Genomic DNA, 20948 nt, shown 5'->3' with positions numbered 1-20948 from the left:
GGCTCTTGTGTCTTGCTGAAATCCCCTTATTTTTCCTTTGAAAGTGATGACTGGCGTGGGAGGCATTGGGCCCGCCCTGCACCTCTGGGGAGCTTGGTGAACTCCACTGAAATAGTCCGAAGCTTGTCAGGTTGTGAGTGTCCGGTGTGGGTCAGGAATACAGTTGCATTGATTACCAAGTATCTGTGGAACTTGCCAGATGACAGATTTTTTTCCCCCTTTGGCTGCCTTGAGGAGAAAACGGTTTCTGAACACAGCATGGGGGATGTATGCAAGCTGCCAGGTGCCATCAAAGGCAGGAGCAACTCAGTTTGGGAAGAAGTAGGGTGGGGTGGGGGTGGGAGTGTTGGTGGCTGAGCTATAGGGTAAAACCAGGTTGAACTCTTGCCATTGTCCTTTATCTTTTTTTAATCTCTTTGAAATATATTTTTAATCATACAAAATAATACATGAATGCATAATTTCCAGGGAAAAGAAGTCAAACAAAACAAAAGCATATGAAATGAAAAGTAACAATTTGCCTGGGTCCCACCCCTTCCCACCCTAGTGCAGATGCAATTGTTAGGATGGGTCTGGTGTGTGTCTTTGCAGACAGCCTCTGCACGTACAGACAGATCTAAGTCCATATGCAAACACAGAGACATCTCACTCTAAGTACTGTTCTTTGACTTGCTGTTGTTCTCTTAATGATCTTTTCTTGAGATCGTTTAAAAAAATTTTTTTGTTATAGTTGATTTAGAGTGTTCAGTCAATTTCTGCTGTACACTAAAGTGACCCAGTTATACATATATATACATTCTTTTTCTCACATTATCCTCCATCATGTTCTATTACAAGTAATTAAATACTGTTCCCTGTGCCATATAGCAAGATCTCATTGCTTATCCAGTCCAAATGCAATAGTTTGCATCTAACCCCAAACTCCCAGTCCATCCCACTCCCCCCCGCCCCGGCAACCACACGTCTATTCTCCACGGCCAATTTGTTTCATTCTGTAGATAGGTTCATTTGTGCCATATGTTAGATTCCACATATAAGTGATATCATATGGTATTTGTCTTTCTCTTTCTGACTTACCTCATTTAGTATGAGAGTCTCTAGTTCCAACCATGTTGCTGCAAATGGCATTATTTTGTTCTTTTTTATGGCTGAGTAGTATTCTATTGTGTATATATGTACCATATCTTCTAAATCCATTCATCTGTCAATGGACATTTAGGATGTTTCCATGTCTTTGCTGTTGTGAATAGTGCTGCAATGGAGACAGGGGTGCCTGTATCTTTTTCAAGGAAAGTTTTTTCTGGATATATGTCCAGGAGTGGGATTGCTGGGTTACATGGTAGTTCTATATTTAGTTTTCTGAGGAAACTCCATACTGTTTTTTATAATAGTTGTACCAATTTACATGCCCACCAACAGTGTAGGAGGGTTCCCTTTTAATGCCCTCTCTAGCATTTGTTATTTGTGGACTTATTAATGATGGCCATTCTGACTGATGTGAAGTGGTACCTCATTGTAGTTTTGATTTGCATTTCTCTAATAATTAGTGATATTGAGCATTTTTTCACGTGCCTGTTGACCATCCATATGTCTTCTTTGGAGAAATGTCTTCAGTTCTTCTGCCCATTTTTCCATTGGGTTATTTGTTTTTTTTGCTATGGAGTTATATGAGTTGTTTGTATATTTTGGAAATTAAACCCTTGTCAGTTGCATCATTTGAAACTATTTTCTTCCATTCCTTAGGTTATCTTTTTGGGTTTTTTTTTGATGGTTTCCTTTGCTGTGCAGAAGCTTTTAAGCTTGATTGGGTCCTATTTGTTTATTTTTATTTCTATTGCTTTGGGAAACTGAACTAAGAAAATATTTGTATGGCTGATGTCAGAGAATGTTTTGCCTATATTCTCTTCTAGTTCTCTTTCTAGGTGTCTTAGGTTTAAGTCTTTAAGCCATTTTGAATTTATTTTTTTGCATGTTGTGTGTGTGTTCTAGTTTCATTAATTTATATGCAGCTTTCCAGTTTTCCCAGCACCACTTGCTGAAGCGATTGTCTTTTTTCCATTTTATATTCTTGCCTTCTTTGTCGAAGAGTAATTGACCGCAGATGTCTGGGTTTATTTCTGGGTTCTTTATTCTGTTCCATTGGTCTGTCTGTCTTTTTTGGTATCAGTACACACCATCTTGATTACCATAGCTTTGTAATATTGTCTGAGGTCTGGGAGAGTTACGCCTCCTGCTTGGTTTTTGTTTCAGGATTGCTTTGGTGTTTTGGGGTCTTTTATGGTTTGATATAAATTTTGGGGGGTTTTGGTTTTTTCTTTATTCTTAAAATTTTTATTTTCTCCATTATAATTGATTTACAATATTCTGTCAATTTCTGCTGTGTAACAAAGTGACCCAGTCATACACATGTGTATTTATTCTTTTTCTCACTTTATCCTCCATCATGTTCCATCACAAGTGACGAGGCATAGTTCCCTGTGCCATACAGCAGGATTCCATTGCTTATTCACTACAGATGCAATAGTTTGCATCTATTAACCCCAAACTCCCAGTCCATCCCACTCCATATGAATTTTTGGATTGTTTGTTCTAGTTCTGTGAAAAATGTCATGGGTAATTTGATAAGGATTGCATTGAGTCTGTAGACTGCTTTGGGTAGTATGGCCATCGAATGATATGAATTCTTCCAATCCAGGAACTTGGAGTATTTTTACATTTCTTTGAGTACTTTTTAATTCCCTTGATTAATGTTTTAGAGTTCTCAGCATCTAAGTCTTTTGCCTCCTTGGTCAGGTTTATTCCTAGGTGTTCAATTTTTTGGAGTGAGGTTTTTTTTGTTGTTGTTTTTGTTTTTGTCTTTTTAGGGCCACAGCCATAGCATATGGAGGTTCCAAGTCTAGGGGTCGAATTGGAGCTATAGCTGCGGGGCTACTCCACAGTTCACAGCAATGCCAGATCCTTAACCCACTGAGCAAGGCCAGAGATTGAACCTGCATCCTCATGGATACCAGTCAGGTTTGTTAATGGCTGGGCCACAACAGGAACTCTGTGGAGTACAATTTTAAAAGTTTAAGAATGATGGGTATAATGTCTTCTTTGTATGTTGGTAGAATTTGCCTGTGAAGCCATCTGGTCCTGGACTTTTGTTTGTAGGCAGTGTTTTTATTACATATTCAATTTCATTTCTAGTGATCAGTCTGTTGTTCAGTTGATCTATTTCTTCTTCATTCAATTTTGGTGAGCTGTGTGTGTCTAGAAAGTTGTCCATTTCTTCTAGGTTATCAGATTTGTTGGCATATAATTGTTCATGGTATCCTCTCTCTCTCTTTTTTTTTTTTTTTTTTTTTTTTTTTTTGCATTTCTATAGTATAAGTTGAGATTTCTCCTTTTTCATTTCTTATTTTATTTGAGTTCTTTCTCTCCTCTTGGTGAATCTGGCCAGAGGCTTGTCAATTTTGTTTACCCTTTCAAAGAACCAGATATTGGTTTTCTTGATTTTTTTCTATTGTTTTTTGAATCTCTATTTTACTGATTTCCTCTCTGATCTTTATGATTTCCTTCCTTCTGCTGACTTTAGGTTTTGTTCATTCTTCTTTTTCTAATTCTTTTAGGTGGTGAGTTAAGTTGTCAATTTGAGATTTTTCTTCTTTTTTGAGGAAGGCCTGTATTGCTATGAACTTCCCTCTAAGCACCGATTTTTTTTTTCAGTAGCGTGTTGTTTAGTCTCCATGTAGTCAGTTTTTTCTCATTTCTTTTCCTGTGGTTGATTTCTAGTTTCATGTCATTGTGGTCAGAGAAGATACTTGAAATAATTTCTATACTCTTAAATTTGTTGAAGTTAGTTTTGTGGCCCACTATGTGGTCAGTCCTTGAGAATATTCCATGTTCCCTTGTGAAGAATGTATATTCTGATTTTGGGGAGGAATGTAATGTCCTGAAAATATAAATTATGTCTAACTTTTCTATTGTGTCATTTAGGATCTCTGTTGCCTTACTGATTTTCTGTCTAGAGGATTTGTCCATTGATGTGAGTAGGGTGTTAAAGTTTCCTACTATTATTGTATTCCCATCATTTTCTCCTTTTATGTCTGTCAGTGTCTGTTGTATGTATTTGGGTGCTCCTATATTAGGAGTATATATTGACGAGTGTAATATCCTCTTCTTGAATTGATCCTTCTATAATTAAATAGTGTCTTTTTTTTTCAGTTTATACATTTATCATAGAAATTCCCTTCCAGTGTGGGTAGTGTCTTGGGCCCAGATCCACTGGTACAAAAAGAAAAGTTTTAACACCTGGTAAAGGGGGTAGGGGAACCTGCAGCTCTGGAAAGTCACAGACAGGTATCATAGAAAACACAGCTTGTGTGGATTTGCTTAAATAAGAAGTGGTGGGTGGAAGGAAAGCCAAGGAAGACGTGACGTGGCCAGACGTCACCTGAGGATTTCACTGGCATCTACCAGATGCCAGGTTCCACCACTGCAGCATCCCAGGTTTTGTTTTGTTTTGTTTTGTTTTAATCATTAAATAATGTTTTTCTTTTCTTTCTGTACGGCCTTCATTTTAAAATGTATTTTGTCTGATATGAGTATTGCAACTTCTGTTTTCCTGTCTTTTCCATTTGCATGAAATATCTTTTGCCATCCTCTCACTTTCAATTTATATGTGTCCTTTGCCCTAAGGTAAGTCTCTTATAGGCAACTTATTGTAGTCTCTTGTTTTTTAATCCAGTTGCCACTCTTATGCCTTTTGATTAGAGCATTTAGTCCATTGACATTTAAGGTAATTATTGATAAATATGTATTTATTGCCATTTTAAATGTTGTATTCCATTTGATTCTATGTTTCTCCTTTGTTCCATTCTTTTTTTGGTTGGATGATTTCCTTTTATTTTATGCATGTGTCCTCTTTGATTTTGTGAATGTATTATTTGGTTTTGATTTGTGATTGCCCTGTTTTTCAGGTATATTAACCCCTTCCTATATCTGCTTGGTTTAGCCTAATAGTCATATAGGCTCAAACACATCCTAGAAAAAGAGTCTAGATTTTCTTACTTTCCTTCCCCACATAATGTCCTTTTTTAACATCTTCATGTTTGTCCTTTTGCTATTCCTTGTGTTTATCATCACATTTGCAATAGTTTTTTTGTTTGTTTGTTTTGGTTCTGTATACTGGTTATTTAAATGATTACTTTCCAATTGTGATTTCTCCCATCCTATTTCTTCCTACTTTTTTTTTTTTTTTTTTTTTTTAGAGGAGCCCTTTCAGTATTTCTTTTAGAATGGGTTTAGTATTGCTGTACTCTTTCAGTTTTTGTTTGTTGGAGAAATTCTTTGTTTCTCCTTCTATTTTAAAGTATATTCTTGCTGGGTAGAGTATTCTAGGCTGCACATTTTACCCTTTTAGAACTTTGAATATATCTTGCCACTCTCTTCTGTACTGTAATGTTTCTGTAGAGAAGTCAGCTGATAGCCTTTTGGGGTTTCCTTATAATTAACACTTTGTTTTTCTCTTACAGCCTTTAGAATTCTCTCTTAGCTTTAGCTTTTGCCATTTTTGTTGTAATATATCTTGGTGTGGGCTTGTTTGTGCTTCCTGTATCTTGATATCTATTTCATTTGGAAAGTTTTCAGCCATAATTTCTTCAAATATATTTTCAATCTCCTTTTCTTTTTCTTCTTCTTCTGGAATCCCTGTTATGCATAGATTGGCCCACTTTATATTATCTCATAGATCTCTTATATTACTTTCAGTTTTTTTCATTTGGTTTTCTGTCTGATTGGGTGATTTCCATCATTCTATCTTCCAAGTAACTAGTTCATCCCTCTTAATTATTCATTCTGCTCATGTGCCTCTAACTCAGTTTGTTTCTCTGCAAATGAATTTTCTAATTTTTCTTGGCTCCTCCTTGTATTTTCTAGTTCCTTTCTAAAGTAGTCTGTATTACTGTTCATATCCACTCTTACTTCCTTCATATTTGCCCTTAATTCCGTCAGTATTTTACTATCTCCTTTTTGAACTCTGTGTCTATGAGGCTGCAGAGGTCTGTTTCACTCTTTGCTCCTTCAGGTGACTTCTTCTGTTCTTTTAACTGGGAATGTTTCCTGGGTATCTTTATTTTGCTTATATTTTTCTTATTCTTTGAGTTTTGGGAAACTAACTATTGTAGTCTTGGAGGGCTATTTATATGCAAGAGCGCCTCTGCATGTTTTGTGAGGACTTACTATTTATTTTTGATGTGAGGGTTTGGATGTTTGCTCTCTCTTTCCTCAGTGTGTGCAGGCTGTCATCCCCTTGATAGGGTGTGTGCATGCTTCCAGGGAGATGGAGGCAATGGGCAGGGCTAGTAGCCAGTGTCTGGTTGCTGAGCACTTGACAGTAGCAAGGACCCACAGGAAGGTGGCACAGGCCGCTCCTAGTTGCAAGGCCCTGAGAAGTGGCAGTGAGCCTCAGCCAGGTTTAGGCAGCACCCAGAGCATTTGGCAGTGGCAGCGATGGGGTGTGTGCATTCCCATGGGAGTGAAAGCAACGACAGGTTGTGCTCAGTTGCAATGCGCTCCTCTGTGCTGACCTCTGAGGTGACTGGGGCCACAGGTGGTGCCTGTTCATGGACACCTAGTAGTGGCAGGCCATGCCCACCTCTGGAGTCATGGTTTGCCCCCACTGCCTGTAGATCATGAAAGAAGCGTCCCATCACACTTATCCTGTGCAGGAGGTGCTGCCACCCATGGTTGGTACAACAGGCGCCTGACCACCCATAGCCCCATCCTCCAAGAGTCCACGCATGCACAGAGAAAGATATTTCTATGGCAGTTCACCCCTGCTCCTCTTGCTCTCCCCAGCAATGGTGCCTTGCTTCTCCTGCAGGTCCAGACCTCCTCCTGGGTTCCCTCAGCTGTGGTGCTCCACTTCCCAGTCCTTGGCACGCTACTCCCTAGCTCCCTCAGGCTGTTTCCACACCACTAACCCTAGTCCTCTCCCCAGAACTGAACTCCGGAGCCTGAGTCTCAGTGCCCAGCCCCTGGCTGAGCATCTCAGACTGTGGTGTCCAGGGGCAGTGGTACCAATGATCTTTGCAGCTCTCTCTGTGCTTTGCCCTCCTCAGTCCAGCTGTTGTACTTTCTCTGCAGCTTTGAGGTCCCTCCATCTTGGCTGATCTCCCATCAGTTAGGTGTCTCCCCAGGGCATGGGTTCCTTTTCTCTTTCACATCTCCCTCTCATAAGTGCTGGTCCTGTCCTGATTCCTTTCTCATTCTCTCTCTCTTTTTTTCTTTTTGTTCTACCCAGTTATATGAAGGGTTTCTTGCTCTTTTTGGAGGTTTAAGGTCTTCTGCCAGCATTCAGTAGATGTTCTGTGTGAATTGTTCTACATGGAGATGGGTTTTTTTGATGTGTTTGTGGGAGAAGGTGAGCACCACATCTTACTCCTCTGCCATCTTGATCCTGCCTCTTGAGATCATTTTTTAATGGCTCTGTGCTATCCATCCCACAGTGGGATGACCCATGATTTATATGACTGGGTAGGCCAATGATGGACATTGGGGTTGCTTCCGATTGTTTCACTATTAGAAATGGAAGATCCTTGGAGTTCCCGTTGTGGCTCAGCGATAATGAACCTGGCTAGAACCTATGAGGATGCAGGTTTGGTCTCTCTCAATAGGTTAAAGGATCCAGCGTTGCCATGAGCTGTGATGTAGGTTGCAAATGAGGCTTGGATCTGGTGCTGCTATGGCTGTGGCATAGGCCAGCAGCTGCAGCTCTGATTTGACCGCTAGTCCAGGGATTCCCATATGCTGCAGGTACAGCCCTAAAAAGACCAAAAAAAGAAGAAGAAAAAAAAAAAAAAAAAAAAAGGAAAATCCTTGCATATCCCTCCATAGACTCTTGTACACACATGCCAGTATTTTCTAGGACAAATTCCAGGCATCATACATTTTGGCATATTTTTGCCAAGTTGCCCTTCAGACAGGCCTCCAGGCCTCCCAGCAGTGGTCCAGGTGCCCATAAGCTGGCAGTTTGTTCAGGCATCCGGCACACCTGTGTCATTGGTCTCCTCTGGTCTGAGCTTTGTGGCTCTGAGCCAGAGACACCTCTGTTGGGTCAGATGCCTCCTGGGACTGCCAGCTTTGGGCTTTGTTGCTGCTGCTGCCAGATCACAAAAGGAGTGTATCAGGGGACACTTACTCATCAAGGCTGTCCTTGTCCTGGAGCGTTAAACTGGCTGGACAGTCACTCCTCATCATGAAGGTTATACTATCTCTGCCCTCTGGCCTCTTGGGAGCCGCAGAGCATAGTAGGAAACATTTAGGAGTTAAATGTCTAAGAGAGACCTAAGAGAGGCCTTATGTGAGGTTTCCCCACCCCATGGTCTCTTTCTTTCTTTCTCTTTTTTTTCTTTTTAAGGCTGCACCCACGGCATAGGGAGGTTCCCAGGCCAGGGATCTAATCAGAGCTGTAGCTGCCGGCCTACGCCACAACCATAACCATGCCAGATCCAAGCTGTGACCTACACCACAGCTCACAGCAACACTGGATCCTTAACCCACTGAGTGAGGCCAAGGATCGAACCCACAACCTCATGGTACCTAGTCAGATTTGTTTCCGCTGCACCATGACAGGAACACCCCATGGTCTCTTTCTTAGCCTCTGATTGGTTTCCTACGTAGCACTTAGTTTGCAAGTGCTTCTCTCTCTGCCTCCCCCACTCGCCCATGTGCTTCGTGAAGGCAGAGGTCTGTCTCTCCTGCCCCCTGCAGGGTCCCCAACCACCCGATCAGTGCTTGGCACAGAGCAGCTGTTTAGCAAATATTTGTAGAATGATTGAATGAACCAAAAAGAGCCCAGGAGAACATCGTGTAATTAATGGCCAAATGGGCAATGAGTAACTGTTAGAGAAATCCAGAAGCCATGAGTACCCCTTTCCTTTTGTGAGGGGACTGGGAAAGCCATAGGGGATAAGGAGTAGGTGCTGGGTCTTCCAGACTCAGAGAGGGGAAGGGGAGGGGGTCTAGGAGGGGGGCTAAGGTCAGGGGTAGCAGCTCTGTCCGCAACCCTTCTCTGGCTTCTGCCAGGCCTGGTCTCCCTGGCCAGCGAAGCCCCTGTGTGTCCTCCACAGCCCAGGCCAGTGCAGCTGTCATCTGACTTACACTCCGTGCTTCTGGTGAGAGGCATGGCTTCAGGGAGTGTCCTCAGCCCCACAGCCAGCTCTTCTCAGCTCTTCTCACTGCAGCAGTGCCTAATAGTGCCTGGTCCCAATCCCCCCTCCCTGAGCAAGACAGATGAGTATGGGTTTTCAGCAGGCGTCCAGAGCCAGCCCCATCACGGCTGAATCAGAGCTGAATGAGAGAACATCTTGGCCTGGAGATTGTGAGTCCCCCTCTGTTTGAGTCGGTCAGTGCCATGCTCCACAGTAGAATAAATCATCAGTAATTATTAGTGACATGAAGGGTAAACATTTCCCTTGGGGCCAGTAAGTGTTTTTCAGCATGTAGCACAGCTCATTTGCTCATTATAAGTGCCCGAGAGTCAGGAAATGACAACAGTGAACCATCCATAGGTGCATAGGTGTGTGTGACATTTACATGGGAGAGAAAGAGAAGGAGGGGTTGAGACGGATTGGTTGGTGGAGGTCTCCTTCCGCTCCATCACTGTGTGACCTTCGGCAAGTGGTTGAACCTCTCCAGGGTGCAGGTGATGCCCCCCACCTCCAGGGTAGTGAGAAGATTCACCTGCTGATACATGTTAACATGGGAAGTAGCGTAAGCAGCTCTTCCAGAGCAAATTCCTAAGGAAATGTTCAGACCTGGAAACCAAGGGAAGGAGAACAATCCTCGTCCTCTTTTTTTTTTTTTTTTTAAACTTTCTGCAGGTCAGTGAGCAGCAGAAAGATAATGGTTATCTGGGATTCCATGTGAACGAAAATAAATATTTAAATTTAGCTTTTTTAAGAGGAAGGTAAGATGTCCCACTTACCCTATTTCAACTTAAAAATTGGCAACATAAGGAAGACTTTCCCCAGAATTACAGCTAAAGAGCTCCTACTAGGGGCCAGACCCATGTGGTCCCTTTAACCTTCTGGATCATGCACTTGTTCAGCCTTCTGGACCTTTTGCTGTGCATTGATGTTTCCTCATCTGCTCATGGAGCAGGAGTTTTGTGTGTGTGTTTTATTGTTGGCTTCATGATGGGTTCCTGACTGTTTGCCCTTGCAGTGAAACAGCTCGGTGACCTCTCCTTGTTGGCACATGACAGGACCTGTTTCTCCATAGGACTCATTATCCTCCTACCAACAGCCCTTCAGGTTGTTTTCTTTTTTTTTCTAAAGAGAAACCAGTCGGGGTTCCCGTTGTGGCACAGTGGAAATGAATCTGACTGGTACCCATAAGGATGCAGGTTTGATCCCTGGCCTCGCTCAGTGGGTCGGGGATCCGACATTGCTGTGAGCTCTGGTGTAGGTCTCAGGCGTGGCTTGGATCCTGAGTTGCTGTGTCTGTGGTGTAGGCCAGCAGCTGCAGCTTGGATTCAGCCCCTAGCCTGGAAATTTCCATATGCCAAGGGTGTGGCCCTGAAAAAAAAAGGGGGGGGGTGGAGATCTGAGAGAATCTATTGGATTTTACTGTTTCAGTTTCTTTTTAAAATTTTTTTTATTTAAAGTATAGTTGGCTTACAATTTTCTTCAATTTCTGTTGTACAGCAAAGGGACCCAATCACACACAGCTCCCTGTGTCCTTTTTTTAAATTATGGTAAAGCATTGACTTAATCTTCATAACAGCCCTTTGAAGGAGTCACTGCTCTTATCATCTCAGCTGCAGATGAAGCAGCTGAGGGTGGGCAGTTGTGCTCTGGAGGGAGCAGTGTGTTGATTCATACCCTGTTTCTCATGCCCTCTCAGTGACTGTAGGTTCCCCTGGGGCAGCCCCCAGGCCTGTCTTGGTCATGACCATATCCCCAGCACCTAGAAGAATATACTCAGTGACTGTCTATTGATAAAAGAATGAGCAGGGGTCAGAAACCACAATTTCTAACCAATGACCTCACACAAAATTGTACGTACACCCTGAAATCCCAGTTCTATTCTCTTTGTTGATCAGAGCAGGGCCAATGGCAGGTCCTGCTGGATCTAGGGGTTCAGAGCCAGAGCCTCCTGCCCCTCTCACCCCCCGGGAGCCCCACTCCCTCTCTGTGTCTGCATCCAAAACAGACTTCCTGGCAGCCTCCCTCTACTCTTCCCGGAAAGGTCTGGATGCTCTGCAAGCTGCTGCCTCCTCACTCAGAACCCCTCTCCTTGTGCTGCAAACCATGCGGATCCCGGGCTGGCCCTGCTTTTGCCTTTCCGCCCAGAGATCTAGACACCAATCCTCTGGCATGTTGGGCCTGTTCAGGACTCACTTGTTCACCCAGTGCAAGCGAAACCACAGTCCTGTTTCCTGGAATTATGTCTCCATTGGCCTGGTGTGTGTTTGGGAAGGGACCAGTGAGGAAATGTCGGGCAGATCACTATGGTTTGGTAGCACAGAGCCCACATTTGTGGACAGATGGGGGCCAAAACCCTGACGGGAAGGAATGTTTATTCCTCCTAACCTGAGGTGCCAGTGGCCCAGGTTGGAGCCCCCGTCCTCGTCCAACAGGGTGTGCATGTTTGCTTTGCTGTCCTCAGCTGGTGGCACTTTGTCAGGATCTTAGTTCATCCTTTGCCTTTCCCATCCTCAGACTTTTGGCTCAGCACTCAGCATCCCAAGCTTATCTCCTACCCGCATAATCAGAGTGACATGAAAAGACCAGGCTAAATATAGGGGGACAAGGCCAGTGGGAAGGCCTGGACTTTGAAGGCCCAAACTCCACGGTGACTCCCAGCCTCATCCTTGCCCAGCTCCCTGGCCTTGGGCAGGTCACGTAACTCATCGGGCCTAATTTATTGATTTGCAGGTATTATCTAGGTGCCTGCTAGGTGCCAGGTGCTCTGCTAGGGGTCAATGAGACACTGCCAAGCAGCTTGCCATCTGAAGGAGAGAAAGAAGAGGGCCAGGGCAGCATGAGAGTGCTCTGAATGGGGTCAACTCGGCCTGGGGAGCTCAGAGCTGGTGGTTAAGGATGCTCCTGGGGAGAGGCGGTGAGTCCCGAGAGATGAGGAGGGTCAAACCAGGTTCAAGGTGGTTCACCTGGGGGTGAGCAAGCCCGGGAGTGAGCTAGCGTGGAAGGCTGTTCTGTAGGATGGGCATGTGCCACCTGACAGGGAGTGAAGCCATATCAGGACAATGGCAGTCAGAGCCACAAGGCCTGCATGGGCCTCATTAGCTGAGGACCATTTGGTTTCAAGCTGAGGACATCTGAGATCAGATTCATGCTCTGAAAACCTCCCAGTGCCAGGAAGGGAAGAGGCCAGGAGTGTGAGCTGAAATCTGGAGCACAGGGAGGAGGCTATTTAAACCTGATAAGGGGATAGTAGCCTCACTTTCCTCAAGAAGAATGGTTGTGAGTGGGGAATATTGAAGTGAGTGGAGAAAGTTTATATGAACTGGCGTAGATGATAATTGCCATTCTCTTACTTTGCAGTTGCTACTATGATCTTACTTTGTGACTTTCCAGACTCTTGAAGCTGAGATCCAGTGATTTTCCTATTATTTTGCTTCCACCCACCCCCCGCACCTGTGGCATGTGGAAGTTCCTGGGCCGGGGATCAAACCCATGTCCCAGCAGTAACCTGAGCTGCTGGAGTGACAATGCCAGATCCTTAAACCACTGTGCCACAAGGGAACTCCTTTTTTTTTTTTTTTTTTTTTTTTTTTCTTTCTAGGGCTGCACCTGTGGCACATGGAAGTTCTCAGGCTACGGTCAAATCACAGCTGCAGCTGCCAGCCTACACCACAACAGCAACATGAGATCCAAGCCTAGTCTGTGACCTACACCACAGCTCACAGCAACTCCAGATCCTTAACCCACTGAGCGAGGCCAGGGATCAAACCCACATCCTCATGGATACTAGTTGTGTTCATTACCGCTGAGCCACGACAGGAACTCTGGGAACTCCTGTTTGGCATCTTTAGAGCTAGAGGATGGAGCTCTGTTTCTCCACCACCTCCTTCCGTGCGTGTCCATTCAGGCTTGTGAGTTGGCAGGTCACCCCAAAGCCCGGTCCAGCTGCACAAGTTAGCCGTTGGCTCTTGCTCCCAGTTTCCTAGCACCTGGGCAGGAGGGCAGAGGATGCACTTTGGTCACCACTGGTGACGACCACATGACTTCCCCCAACCCCCGGGCTGGCTTTTGAGCACTGGCATCTCCAACATAAGCAAGAGACCTGGGGAACTGGGACATGCCTGGGGTGACAGTACCTGCTTTTCCCAGACGCTGCAGCCCAGAGGACGGTGTTGGCCCAGGCTGTGATCCCGAGCCCCACGAATTCTAGATGCAGTGCATCAACAGCCTTTGCTGGCTTAGGCACTTGTCTTGCCTTCTCAAGAAACTCTCTCTCCTTGGCTAAGTGACAGAGCTGTGAACTAGGAGCACAGCCTTGACAGGGGTGTTAGTAGAGATGAAGTGTGATGTGGAGCCATAGTAGGATTCAGCATATGTGGGTGCAGACTCTTGAGAGGGGTTGTGGCGGCCAAGGAAGGACTAGGGTTTGGGCTCCGGTCAGGCAGTACAGGCATTGCCACCTATACATGTCGCCTACTTCTGAGTGGCCCTAGGCCAGACCCTTAGCCTCTGAGTTTGCTCATCTCTAAGTGGGGCTTATAAGCTCTCCCCCAGGGTGTTGGGAAGAGTCAATGATGTGCTTTTTGTTAAAGGCTGGGCAGTTACTCAGGTGTTGGTTTCCTGGTCTCTCCTTATTGCACCCTGCAGTGGAGCATCTTCTGACCATTTCATTCCACTTCTGGTCTACCCTTCTCTGTCCCTGGCCACCCTTTTATCAGCCACCCCATTCAATCTTCATCTTCATCGTGGCCCAAAGGGGAGCCTGGAGCTCTCATGGTTGCCAGTGAGAGGAATATGGTCTGAGTGAGCCCTTACTGGGGCAGTGCCAAAGGGGTGGGACCAGCACACTGCTCCCAGCGTGCCAGCCCTCCACTGGGTCTGTAGTCACAGAGCCAGGGAAGATGCTGCCTCGTTTGGTGGGGAGGCCGGTGGGAGGTGACTTCACTCAGGGGTTGTATAACTGAGCAGGGGTTAGAGTAGATTCTGGGGCTAGAGATGGAGATGTTGCCTCTCAAGGGATGAGTAGGAGCTCTTTTGCAGGATCATTCCAACCCGGGGGGTGGGGAGGGCGTGAGCAGAGGCACCAAGAGGTGGCCACATAGTGTGTGCAAGACCAGGCTGTGTCCCAGGGCTGCTGGGACATGATGTGTGACCAGGGTGAGGGGAGTGCTGGAGGCTTCTGAGCAGGCAAGTGAAGGGCTCTCGTGGTGTATGTATGTGTCTGTGTGTGTCTGTCTGTGTGTAAGATTACTCAGGAACCAGAGGGTGAGGGAGGTCTCCCAGCAAGAAGGGGCAGTGGGAGGGAGGAAGGGGGGCTGAGTTGGAATTCTGAGGGGGGGAATTGGTGTGACCTGGTTGTCGCTGGCAGGAGGGAGGCCGAGGGGCCCAGCTCTGGTCAGTGAGGGCAGCTTTAAAGAATGGGCTGCTCTTCAGGTCTCTGAAAGCTCAGGGGGACAGAGCAAGGACGAGGAGAGCCACTACTGTAAGTAACAAACTAGAGTTTGTCGCTCATTTTACAAATGAGAAAAATGCCACATAGGGAAGGGGAAGTGACTTATACAGGGTCACACAGCCACTAACTCACCCGTGCTCTTTCCACTTCTCCTGCCCAGACTGGGCAACGGGGCACCGGGTCTGCAACTGCCGTCTTGGCTGAATCCCAAGGCCTCTGGGAAATCCCTTCTCCTCAGCCCAAAAGGAAAGCCTCAAGGTCAGAAGAGGTTGTCTCGGCCAGTCCAGGACAGCCAGGGGCTTCCCTCCAAAAGGGCCAAGCCTCCCGGTCAGCGTGTCCCTGAGACGCCCTCTCCCTGCAAGCACGAGCAGAGTACCCATTCAGGCCTAGTGACCTGTGGCTCCAGACAGACTAAGCCAGCAGTCAGAGCGCCCTCCCTCCACGTCCTCTTCCCAGTACTTTATTATGAAAGTTTTCGCCCACAGCAAAGCTGAAAGATTTAACCTTGAACACCTATACCACCACCTAGACGCCACCATTACCATCTCATTGTACTTGGATGATCACAAATTATCCATCCCTCAGTCCATCTTATTTTTGTAATCAGTACATTTCCTGCTAGATATTTCAGCATGTATATCATTATCCAGAGCTCAGTACTTATTTACATTTTTCTTATGTGAAATGACATACAGTGAAAAACACAAATCTTAAGGTACCCTTTCTAAAGCCTTCTTTCATTTAGCAGGATATTTTTAGGGTTCACTTATGTCATTGACTATAACAATTGTACATTGCTTTTTAAAATAAACTTTTAAATATTGGAATAATTAGATAGTACAGAGTTCCCATATGCCCCCCACCCACTTCCCAGCATTGTTCACATCTTATAATACTACCATGGTGTGTTTGTCAAAGCCAAGGAACTGCCCCTGGTATGTTACTATTAGGTGAGCTCCAGATGTTATGTGGATTTCACTAGTTTTCCCTGTGTCCTCTTTCTCTCCCAGGATCCAGTCCCAGGTTCGGCGTTGCATTGATTTGTCGCCTCTCCCCCACGTCCTCTGCTCACACTCTGTCTTTCCTTATTTCTCGTGACATGGGACAGTCTTGAGGAACACAGGCCAGGTGTCTTGTAGAGGGTCCCCTCTGGGTTTGTTGGATGCTTTTCCCATCATGAGGCCGTGTTTTAGGTTTTTGGATGACTCGGGCAGTACATGCCGGCCGCATTTCATGCCGTTCACCCTTCATCACTTGGTTAAGATCGTGTTTGCTAGGCTTCTCCACTGCGAAGTTACTGTTTTCTCTTTCCCTGCTCTTTGGATGTGAGTCATGGAGTCCGGCGGACTCTCAGGGGCCAGAGGGTGGGGAGTGGGCAAGAATTAAGCTCCCCCTCCTGAGGGGAGAGTATCTACATATATTATTTGGAGTTCTTTGGTCAGGATTCCACAAGGAATTCTCTTTACTTTTTCAATCATTTATTGGCTGTTTGTAATTGGATTTTTATTTTTATCAACATAACATGTGTACGTAATTTACGAAGTTAAGGCTTACAAGGAAAAAATGGCTCCCTAAGGTCTTACCGATATTTGTTCTGGTACTTGTAGATGATATACTTACTCTACTATTTCTTGATTTTTTTCCCCATATTATATGAAGTTGAACCATATGAAATTGCCAATACTCAACCACTTTTGATCTGAAAAAAATGGCAGTTTAATATAGTTTAACCTAATAACCTAGGACTTTGATTTCCTATTTGACCAGCTGATTGTGTGCGACATTGGAGTTGTTGTGAGTTGTGACTTTGCACCTGCCCCTCATCTGACCTGGTTCAGGGATCAGTCCCCACCAGCTCCAGACCCCCCTCCCCAGACTGGCACCTTGGGCCTGGGTGGGAATGGGGCTGTAGGGGGGTGAGGGCCGCCTCTGGGGTGATAACTGCCCCCACGGGCAGCTGCGTGCAGGACAAGGCCTGAGTTCTGTGCCCTTGGCACACTGGGCCCCAGGTGTATCACCTTGTAGGGTTATGGCCACTAGTCCAGCTCTCCTACTACAGCCTTAGGCTAACAATGGAGCGCTTTGTACCTCAATTTCCTCATCTGTAAGATGGGAACCATCAGCTTTCCAGATGGGCTCCTGTGGTGACAGAATGGCAGGTCCTTGTCTTGAGGCCATTGATGGTGTGGGTCCTAAGTGCTGCCTCCAGACCTCTCTGTGCTCTGCTTCCTGCCCACAGCGTGAGAGAGGCTGCTCGGGACAGGGATCTGGGGGTCAGAGGCTGAGATCCCCAGCTCAAGCTCTGATCTGCTCCAAGGCCCTAGCCGGATGTGCCCCCTGCTCCAGGTTATGTCTCCCTGATCTGCGCCGAAGTGGTTGGTGCGGACAGTGTGAGAGGCCTCCAATTGCCCGAGACCCGGGGGTGTCCTCAGTGGTGAGCTCCCCTTGGGTGAGCTGCCCTGCCCCTTCTGCCCCAGGCACAGGGGGTCTTCCTTGAAAGCTCTGGATGACTGGGAAGGTAAGGCTGCAAGCCCAGTGTTCCAGATACCTTGGTAATCCCTGTTCCCCTCTGAGCCTCAGTGAGGGAGTGGGAGGCTGAGCCACTAGGGCTCTTTTGATTCCAAGGCCCAGACAGAAAAGACAGACCGAGCTGGGCACAGATTCCTCGGTGGCAGAATCACTCAGGGACCCTGCCCAGGCCAGGCACCACAGTCAGCAGGCCATCACGCAGATGAATGAATGCAAAACTGCAGTTTGGATGTGTTCATGCTGCCAAATAGAAGTTAATGGGACCAAGACCCAATCTGGGGTGTGAGGAAGGGCTTCTCTGCGGAAGAGATCCTTGCTGAGACCTGCAGAGCTAGCAGGTTTGACTAGATGAAAGGGGAATGGAACATTCTGGGCAGAGGAAACAGCAGAGATCCTGCCTTGGGGGGGAAGAGGCCGGGTGGCTAGAGCCATGAGGTGGAGCCCAGGAGAGGGAGAAGCATGTACACAGGCAGGGACTGAGTGCAAGGCCGTGGAGCCCCAGGGAGTCTGATCTTCACCTTAAGAGCCATGGGCAGCCTTTCGAGGACCTTAAGCTGGTCCAGATTTGCGTTTTGAAAAGCAGCCTTTGCTGCTAGGGTGGGTGGGTGGGAGGTTTGAGATCAGGAAGCCCAGAGAGGAGAGCACTGTTGTTCAGAAGCCAGTGGCTTTATCCAAGGTGGCAGCTGTGCAGAGAGGTAGAAATAGAACTGACAGGCTTGGTGGCTTGTTCTGTGGCCGGAGACGTGTCCATTGACTGTGACCTGAAACACCTGAATGAAAGGTGAGGGATATGGGTTCCCAGTGGGAGAAGCAGGTTTGACAAGGGGCTTGGCTGGGGTGGAAATGCCTGTGGGTACCCCAGAGGTGAGATGGAGGGGCAGCAGTTTGGAGTTCAGAGGCCAGAGATGGGGATGGAAGTACAGACCATGGTAGGAAGAGGGCGGGAGGGCATCTTCTGAGGGGCCAGTGAGACCGTGCAGGTCAAGTGTAGGCCCTGAGGCTGGGGCGTGGGTGGGGGGGTCCTTGGGCAGTGTCTCCCCAACCCCTGCCCAGCCCCTCAGGGACCCAAGGTTCAGGGGGAGGTACCACGAAGCTTCTCACACCCTCTCTCTCCCCCCAGATCCTGCTCATCTCTGATTACTTCTACGCCTTCCTGCGGCGGGAGTACTACCTCACACACGGTCTCTACCTGACCGCCAAGGACGGCACGGAGGCCATGCTTGTGCTCAAGTAGGCCTGGCTGGGCACAGGGCTGCACGGACCTCAGGGGGCGAAAGGCCCAGAAGCTGGGCCAAGCCCTCTAGCCAGCGTTGCCAGCAGGCAAGCCCTGGGGCAGATGAGGTTTGAGTCCAGGGTCATGAATATCTGGCACCAGTGAGGAGCCAAGGCTGGCAGCAAGGCCTGTGGGGCGGAGCCAGGAGTCTCCACCTGGCCCCCACTGTGTGGCTCTGCACACCAGGAGCCCCTCCCAAGCAGGAAAGGGGAAGAAGCAGGTGAGCAGGGTTTGTTAGGCTGTGGCTACTTAATAAATGTTTCTTTTGTTATGAAAACGTCTACCTGGAACCATGCTGCCCTCGTGGAAGAGGTGGGCTTGGCCTCTAGTACCCCCACGATGCACTATACACAGGCGTGGGTTTCCTGAATGAGCCCTGAGTCCACAGCACACAAGTCTGTGCACCAGTGAGAGGACAACGGTGGGGGCAGCCCCACCCACAGCCCTCCCCACTCCCCAAGCAGCTGGAGGCAAAGGGCCAGGCAGGCCTGAGCAATCTTTATTCTGCAAAGGGACAATGACCACAGAGCCATACACCATGTCAAGACCAGGTGAGCCAGGACCCAGTCCTTCAGGGGTGGGCAGATCCAGGCATGGGCAGCGCCTCAGGTTGGGGAGGGACAGGTGGGCAGACAGGCAGGGGTCTAAAAAAAAGACAAACCACACAGGGCAGGGGTGCTGGGGGCTGCTTCCCACTCTTCCCCCTCCCAGCCAGCACCCGGAGGGGCAACCCTAATATGACTGGGCCAGAATCCATCCAGGGGCAGAGTAGGGGTGATAGGTGCCCTCTGGCTGGGTGGCAGCATCCCTGTCCAACCCACCAGGGGCAGGGGCAGAGACAGCTTAGTTCCAGTGCCAGGAGCTCCCTGGGCAGAGCCTGACAGGGCCCCCGACTCCCAGCCAACACCCCCTACTGCTGGCTCAGAAGCCGAAGGTTTCCTGGGAGGCGTAGACCATGTAGAGGAAGCCATCCTCATCCTTCTCCTGCTCATAGATGTCCGCGATGGGCGTGGACACGCTCACCATGCTGTGCTGGTTCACCAGCAGGAAGAAGGCCTGCGTGGGGTTCAGCTGCAGGCGGCGCCTGAGGTGGGCGGGAGGGCAAGCCAAACGTGAGGGGCCTGGCCGCTGGGTGAGTGTAGCCCTCACCCCCTACCCACCCTGACTTTGATTCTCCCCCTCACACCCATCCCAGCCCCTTCTAGAAGCTCTCACCTCTGACAAGATACTGATCCCAGGCCTGACCTTGACCGTTCCCAACCTCCCCAGAAGAGGGCTTCGGCACCCCGTCCCATGTCCCACCCCCACCCCTTCCTTCTCAGAAGGACCCAGACCAATGCCTGATCCCAGCAGGACCCAAGTCCCCCTCCTGACAGCTGCTGCCAGCGCACCGGATGATCTTGACCAACTCGCTCATGTTGACATGGTCTGGGACCAGGAACTTGGTCTTGTCCAGGACTGGCAGCTGCTTCTCACCCTTGTAGCGCTCGATGATCACCTGGGAGTGAGGTGGGGCGGGGACGCGTGAGCGGGAGGCTGGACCTGGGGCCAGGGGACGGGGGCGGGGTATGCGGTAGGACTCACCGGGATCTTGCTAGGGTGCTGGTCGCGGATCTGCTGCACCTCCTTACGGCGGTCGGCTGCAGACAGCAGTCGGGGATGAGGCCAGCCGAGGTTCTCCTTGGGTTCCGCCCCACTAGTCCCCGAGGGGCGGCCCCCGACCCCGCCCCGCCCCCCGCCAAGCCCCAGGCGGGTGGAGGTAGGGCCAGGGCCGGGGCACAGCACTGGGATGGGAGGCGGAGGCCCGGGCCCAGGCCCTAGCCTGCTTCCCAGCCCAGGGGTCCAACCCGAGCTTGACGTCATGAAGCTGACGTCACCTGCGGCAGACAAGTAGATCTGCCAACACCCCCGACCCCCCCACGCCCCCACCCCTAGCGCTCGCAGATCGCCAGTCGGGCCTCACCGAAGCTCCGCCGCTGCTTGAAAGGCCGGTCTGAGGGCATCGCACAGGCCCGGCGGAGCGCGCAGGCCGGGGCTCCCGGTCGCGCGAGGCGGGGAGGTGGCTGTGGTTTGGGGGCTCCGGGGGCTCCGCGTCTCCCGCTCAAGGGCTCTGGGGCTCGCGCTGAGCCCAGCGGCGGCGGCTCGGGGAGGTAACTCGCCCGGGTGACGTCAGGTCATAACATTCCTTAAAGGGGAGGCCAGCGCGCCGTTCCCATTGGGCCGACGCAAAATCTGCCCGCCCGGGCCCGTGACATCACGGCGCAGGGAGCCTGCATTCCCGCCCCCACCCCCAACCCCACACTGCGAAGGAGGGGAGGCGCCCAGTGAGCGTCACAGTCCTGTGACGTCACGGCCTGTGCAGGGGCAGGCGAGGTGGGCTCCCCCAGGCCCAGGGTGAGGGGAGAATGGACGCCAGCAAGGCCAGGGAGCAGGCTGGCTGGTCTGGCGGTGGGGAGAGCTGGCCAGGCTGCGGCATAGCATCCTTCTGTTTCCACTGTAACCA

At 48.7% G+C, this 20948-nt stretch overlaps 2 protein-coding genes across 4 annotated transcripts in view; one reads left to right on the top strand and one right to left on the bottom strand.

The window, feature by feature from the left end:
- Positions 1 to 18722, top strand: part of PIGU (phosphatidylinositol glycan anchor biosynthesis class U) — a 121405-nt gene extending 102683 nt beyond the window's left edge. For 2 of the 3 annotated variants that reach the window (XM_021077222.2, XM_021077223.2), the window contains exon 11: positions 18293 to 18722. In XM_021077222.2, coding sequence (XP_020932881.1) covers positions 18293 to 18406 — 114 coding nt within the window. In that variant the 3' untranslated portion in view covers positions 18407 to 18722. 3 annotated transcript variants of the gene reach the window in all.
- Positions 18723 to 18924: 202 nt separating this feature from the next.
- On the bottom strand, positions 18925 to 20600 carry MAP1LC3A (microtubule associated protein 1 light chain 3 alpha). Its single transcript, NM_001170827.1, has 4 exons — positions 20409 to 20600; positions 20030 to 20085; positions 19837 to 19943; positions 18925 to 19529 (listed from the first exon to the last, which is right to left on the bottom strand). Exons 1-4 carry the CDS (start codon positions 20446 to 20448, stop codon positions 19367 to 19369), a joined length of 366 nt encoding a protein of 121 aa, NP_001164298.1. The 5' UTR covers positions 20449 to 20600; the 3' UTR covers positions 18925 to 19366.
- Between the last annotated feature and the right edge of the window lie 348 nt (positions 20601 to 20948).

This window comes from Sus scrofa, chromosome 17, assembly GCF_054392235.1.
Source record: "Sus scrofa isolate SSC_HxYL_T2T_F1_AM1 chromosome 17, Sscrofa_HxYL_maternal_Yorkshire_Landrace_v2.0, whole genome shotgun sequence".
Classification (NCBI taxonomy): domain Eukaryota; kingdom Metazoa; phylum Chordata; class Mammalia; order Artiodactyla; family Suidae; genus Sus; species Sus scrofa.
Note: the sequence above shows the minus strand (reverse complement) of the source record. Positions and strands in the feature narration are given on the sequence as shown.

Excerpts from the sequence above, each read along its gene's own strand:
- MAP1LC3A (NM_001170827.1), bottom strand. The coding sequence starts at position 20,448 with ATGCCCTCAGACCGGCCTTTCAAGCAGCGGCGGAGCTTCG. Across the intron at positions 19,944-20,029 it reads AGCACCCTAGCAAGATCCCG|GTGATCATCGAGCGCTACAA; the intron begins GTGAGTCCTACC and ends CCTCACTCCCAG. Across the intron at positions 19,530-19,836 it reads GAGTTGGTCAAGATCATCCG|GCGCCGCCTGCAGCTGAACC; the intron begins GTGCGCTGGCAG and ends CGCCCACCTCAG.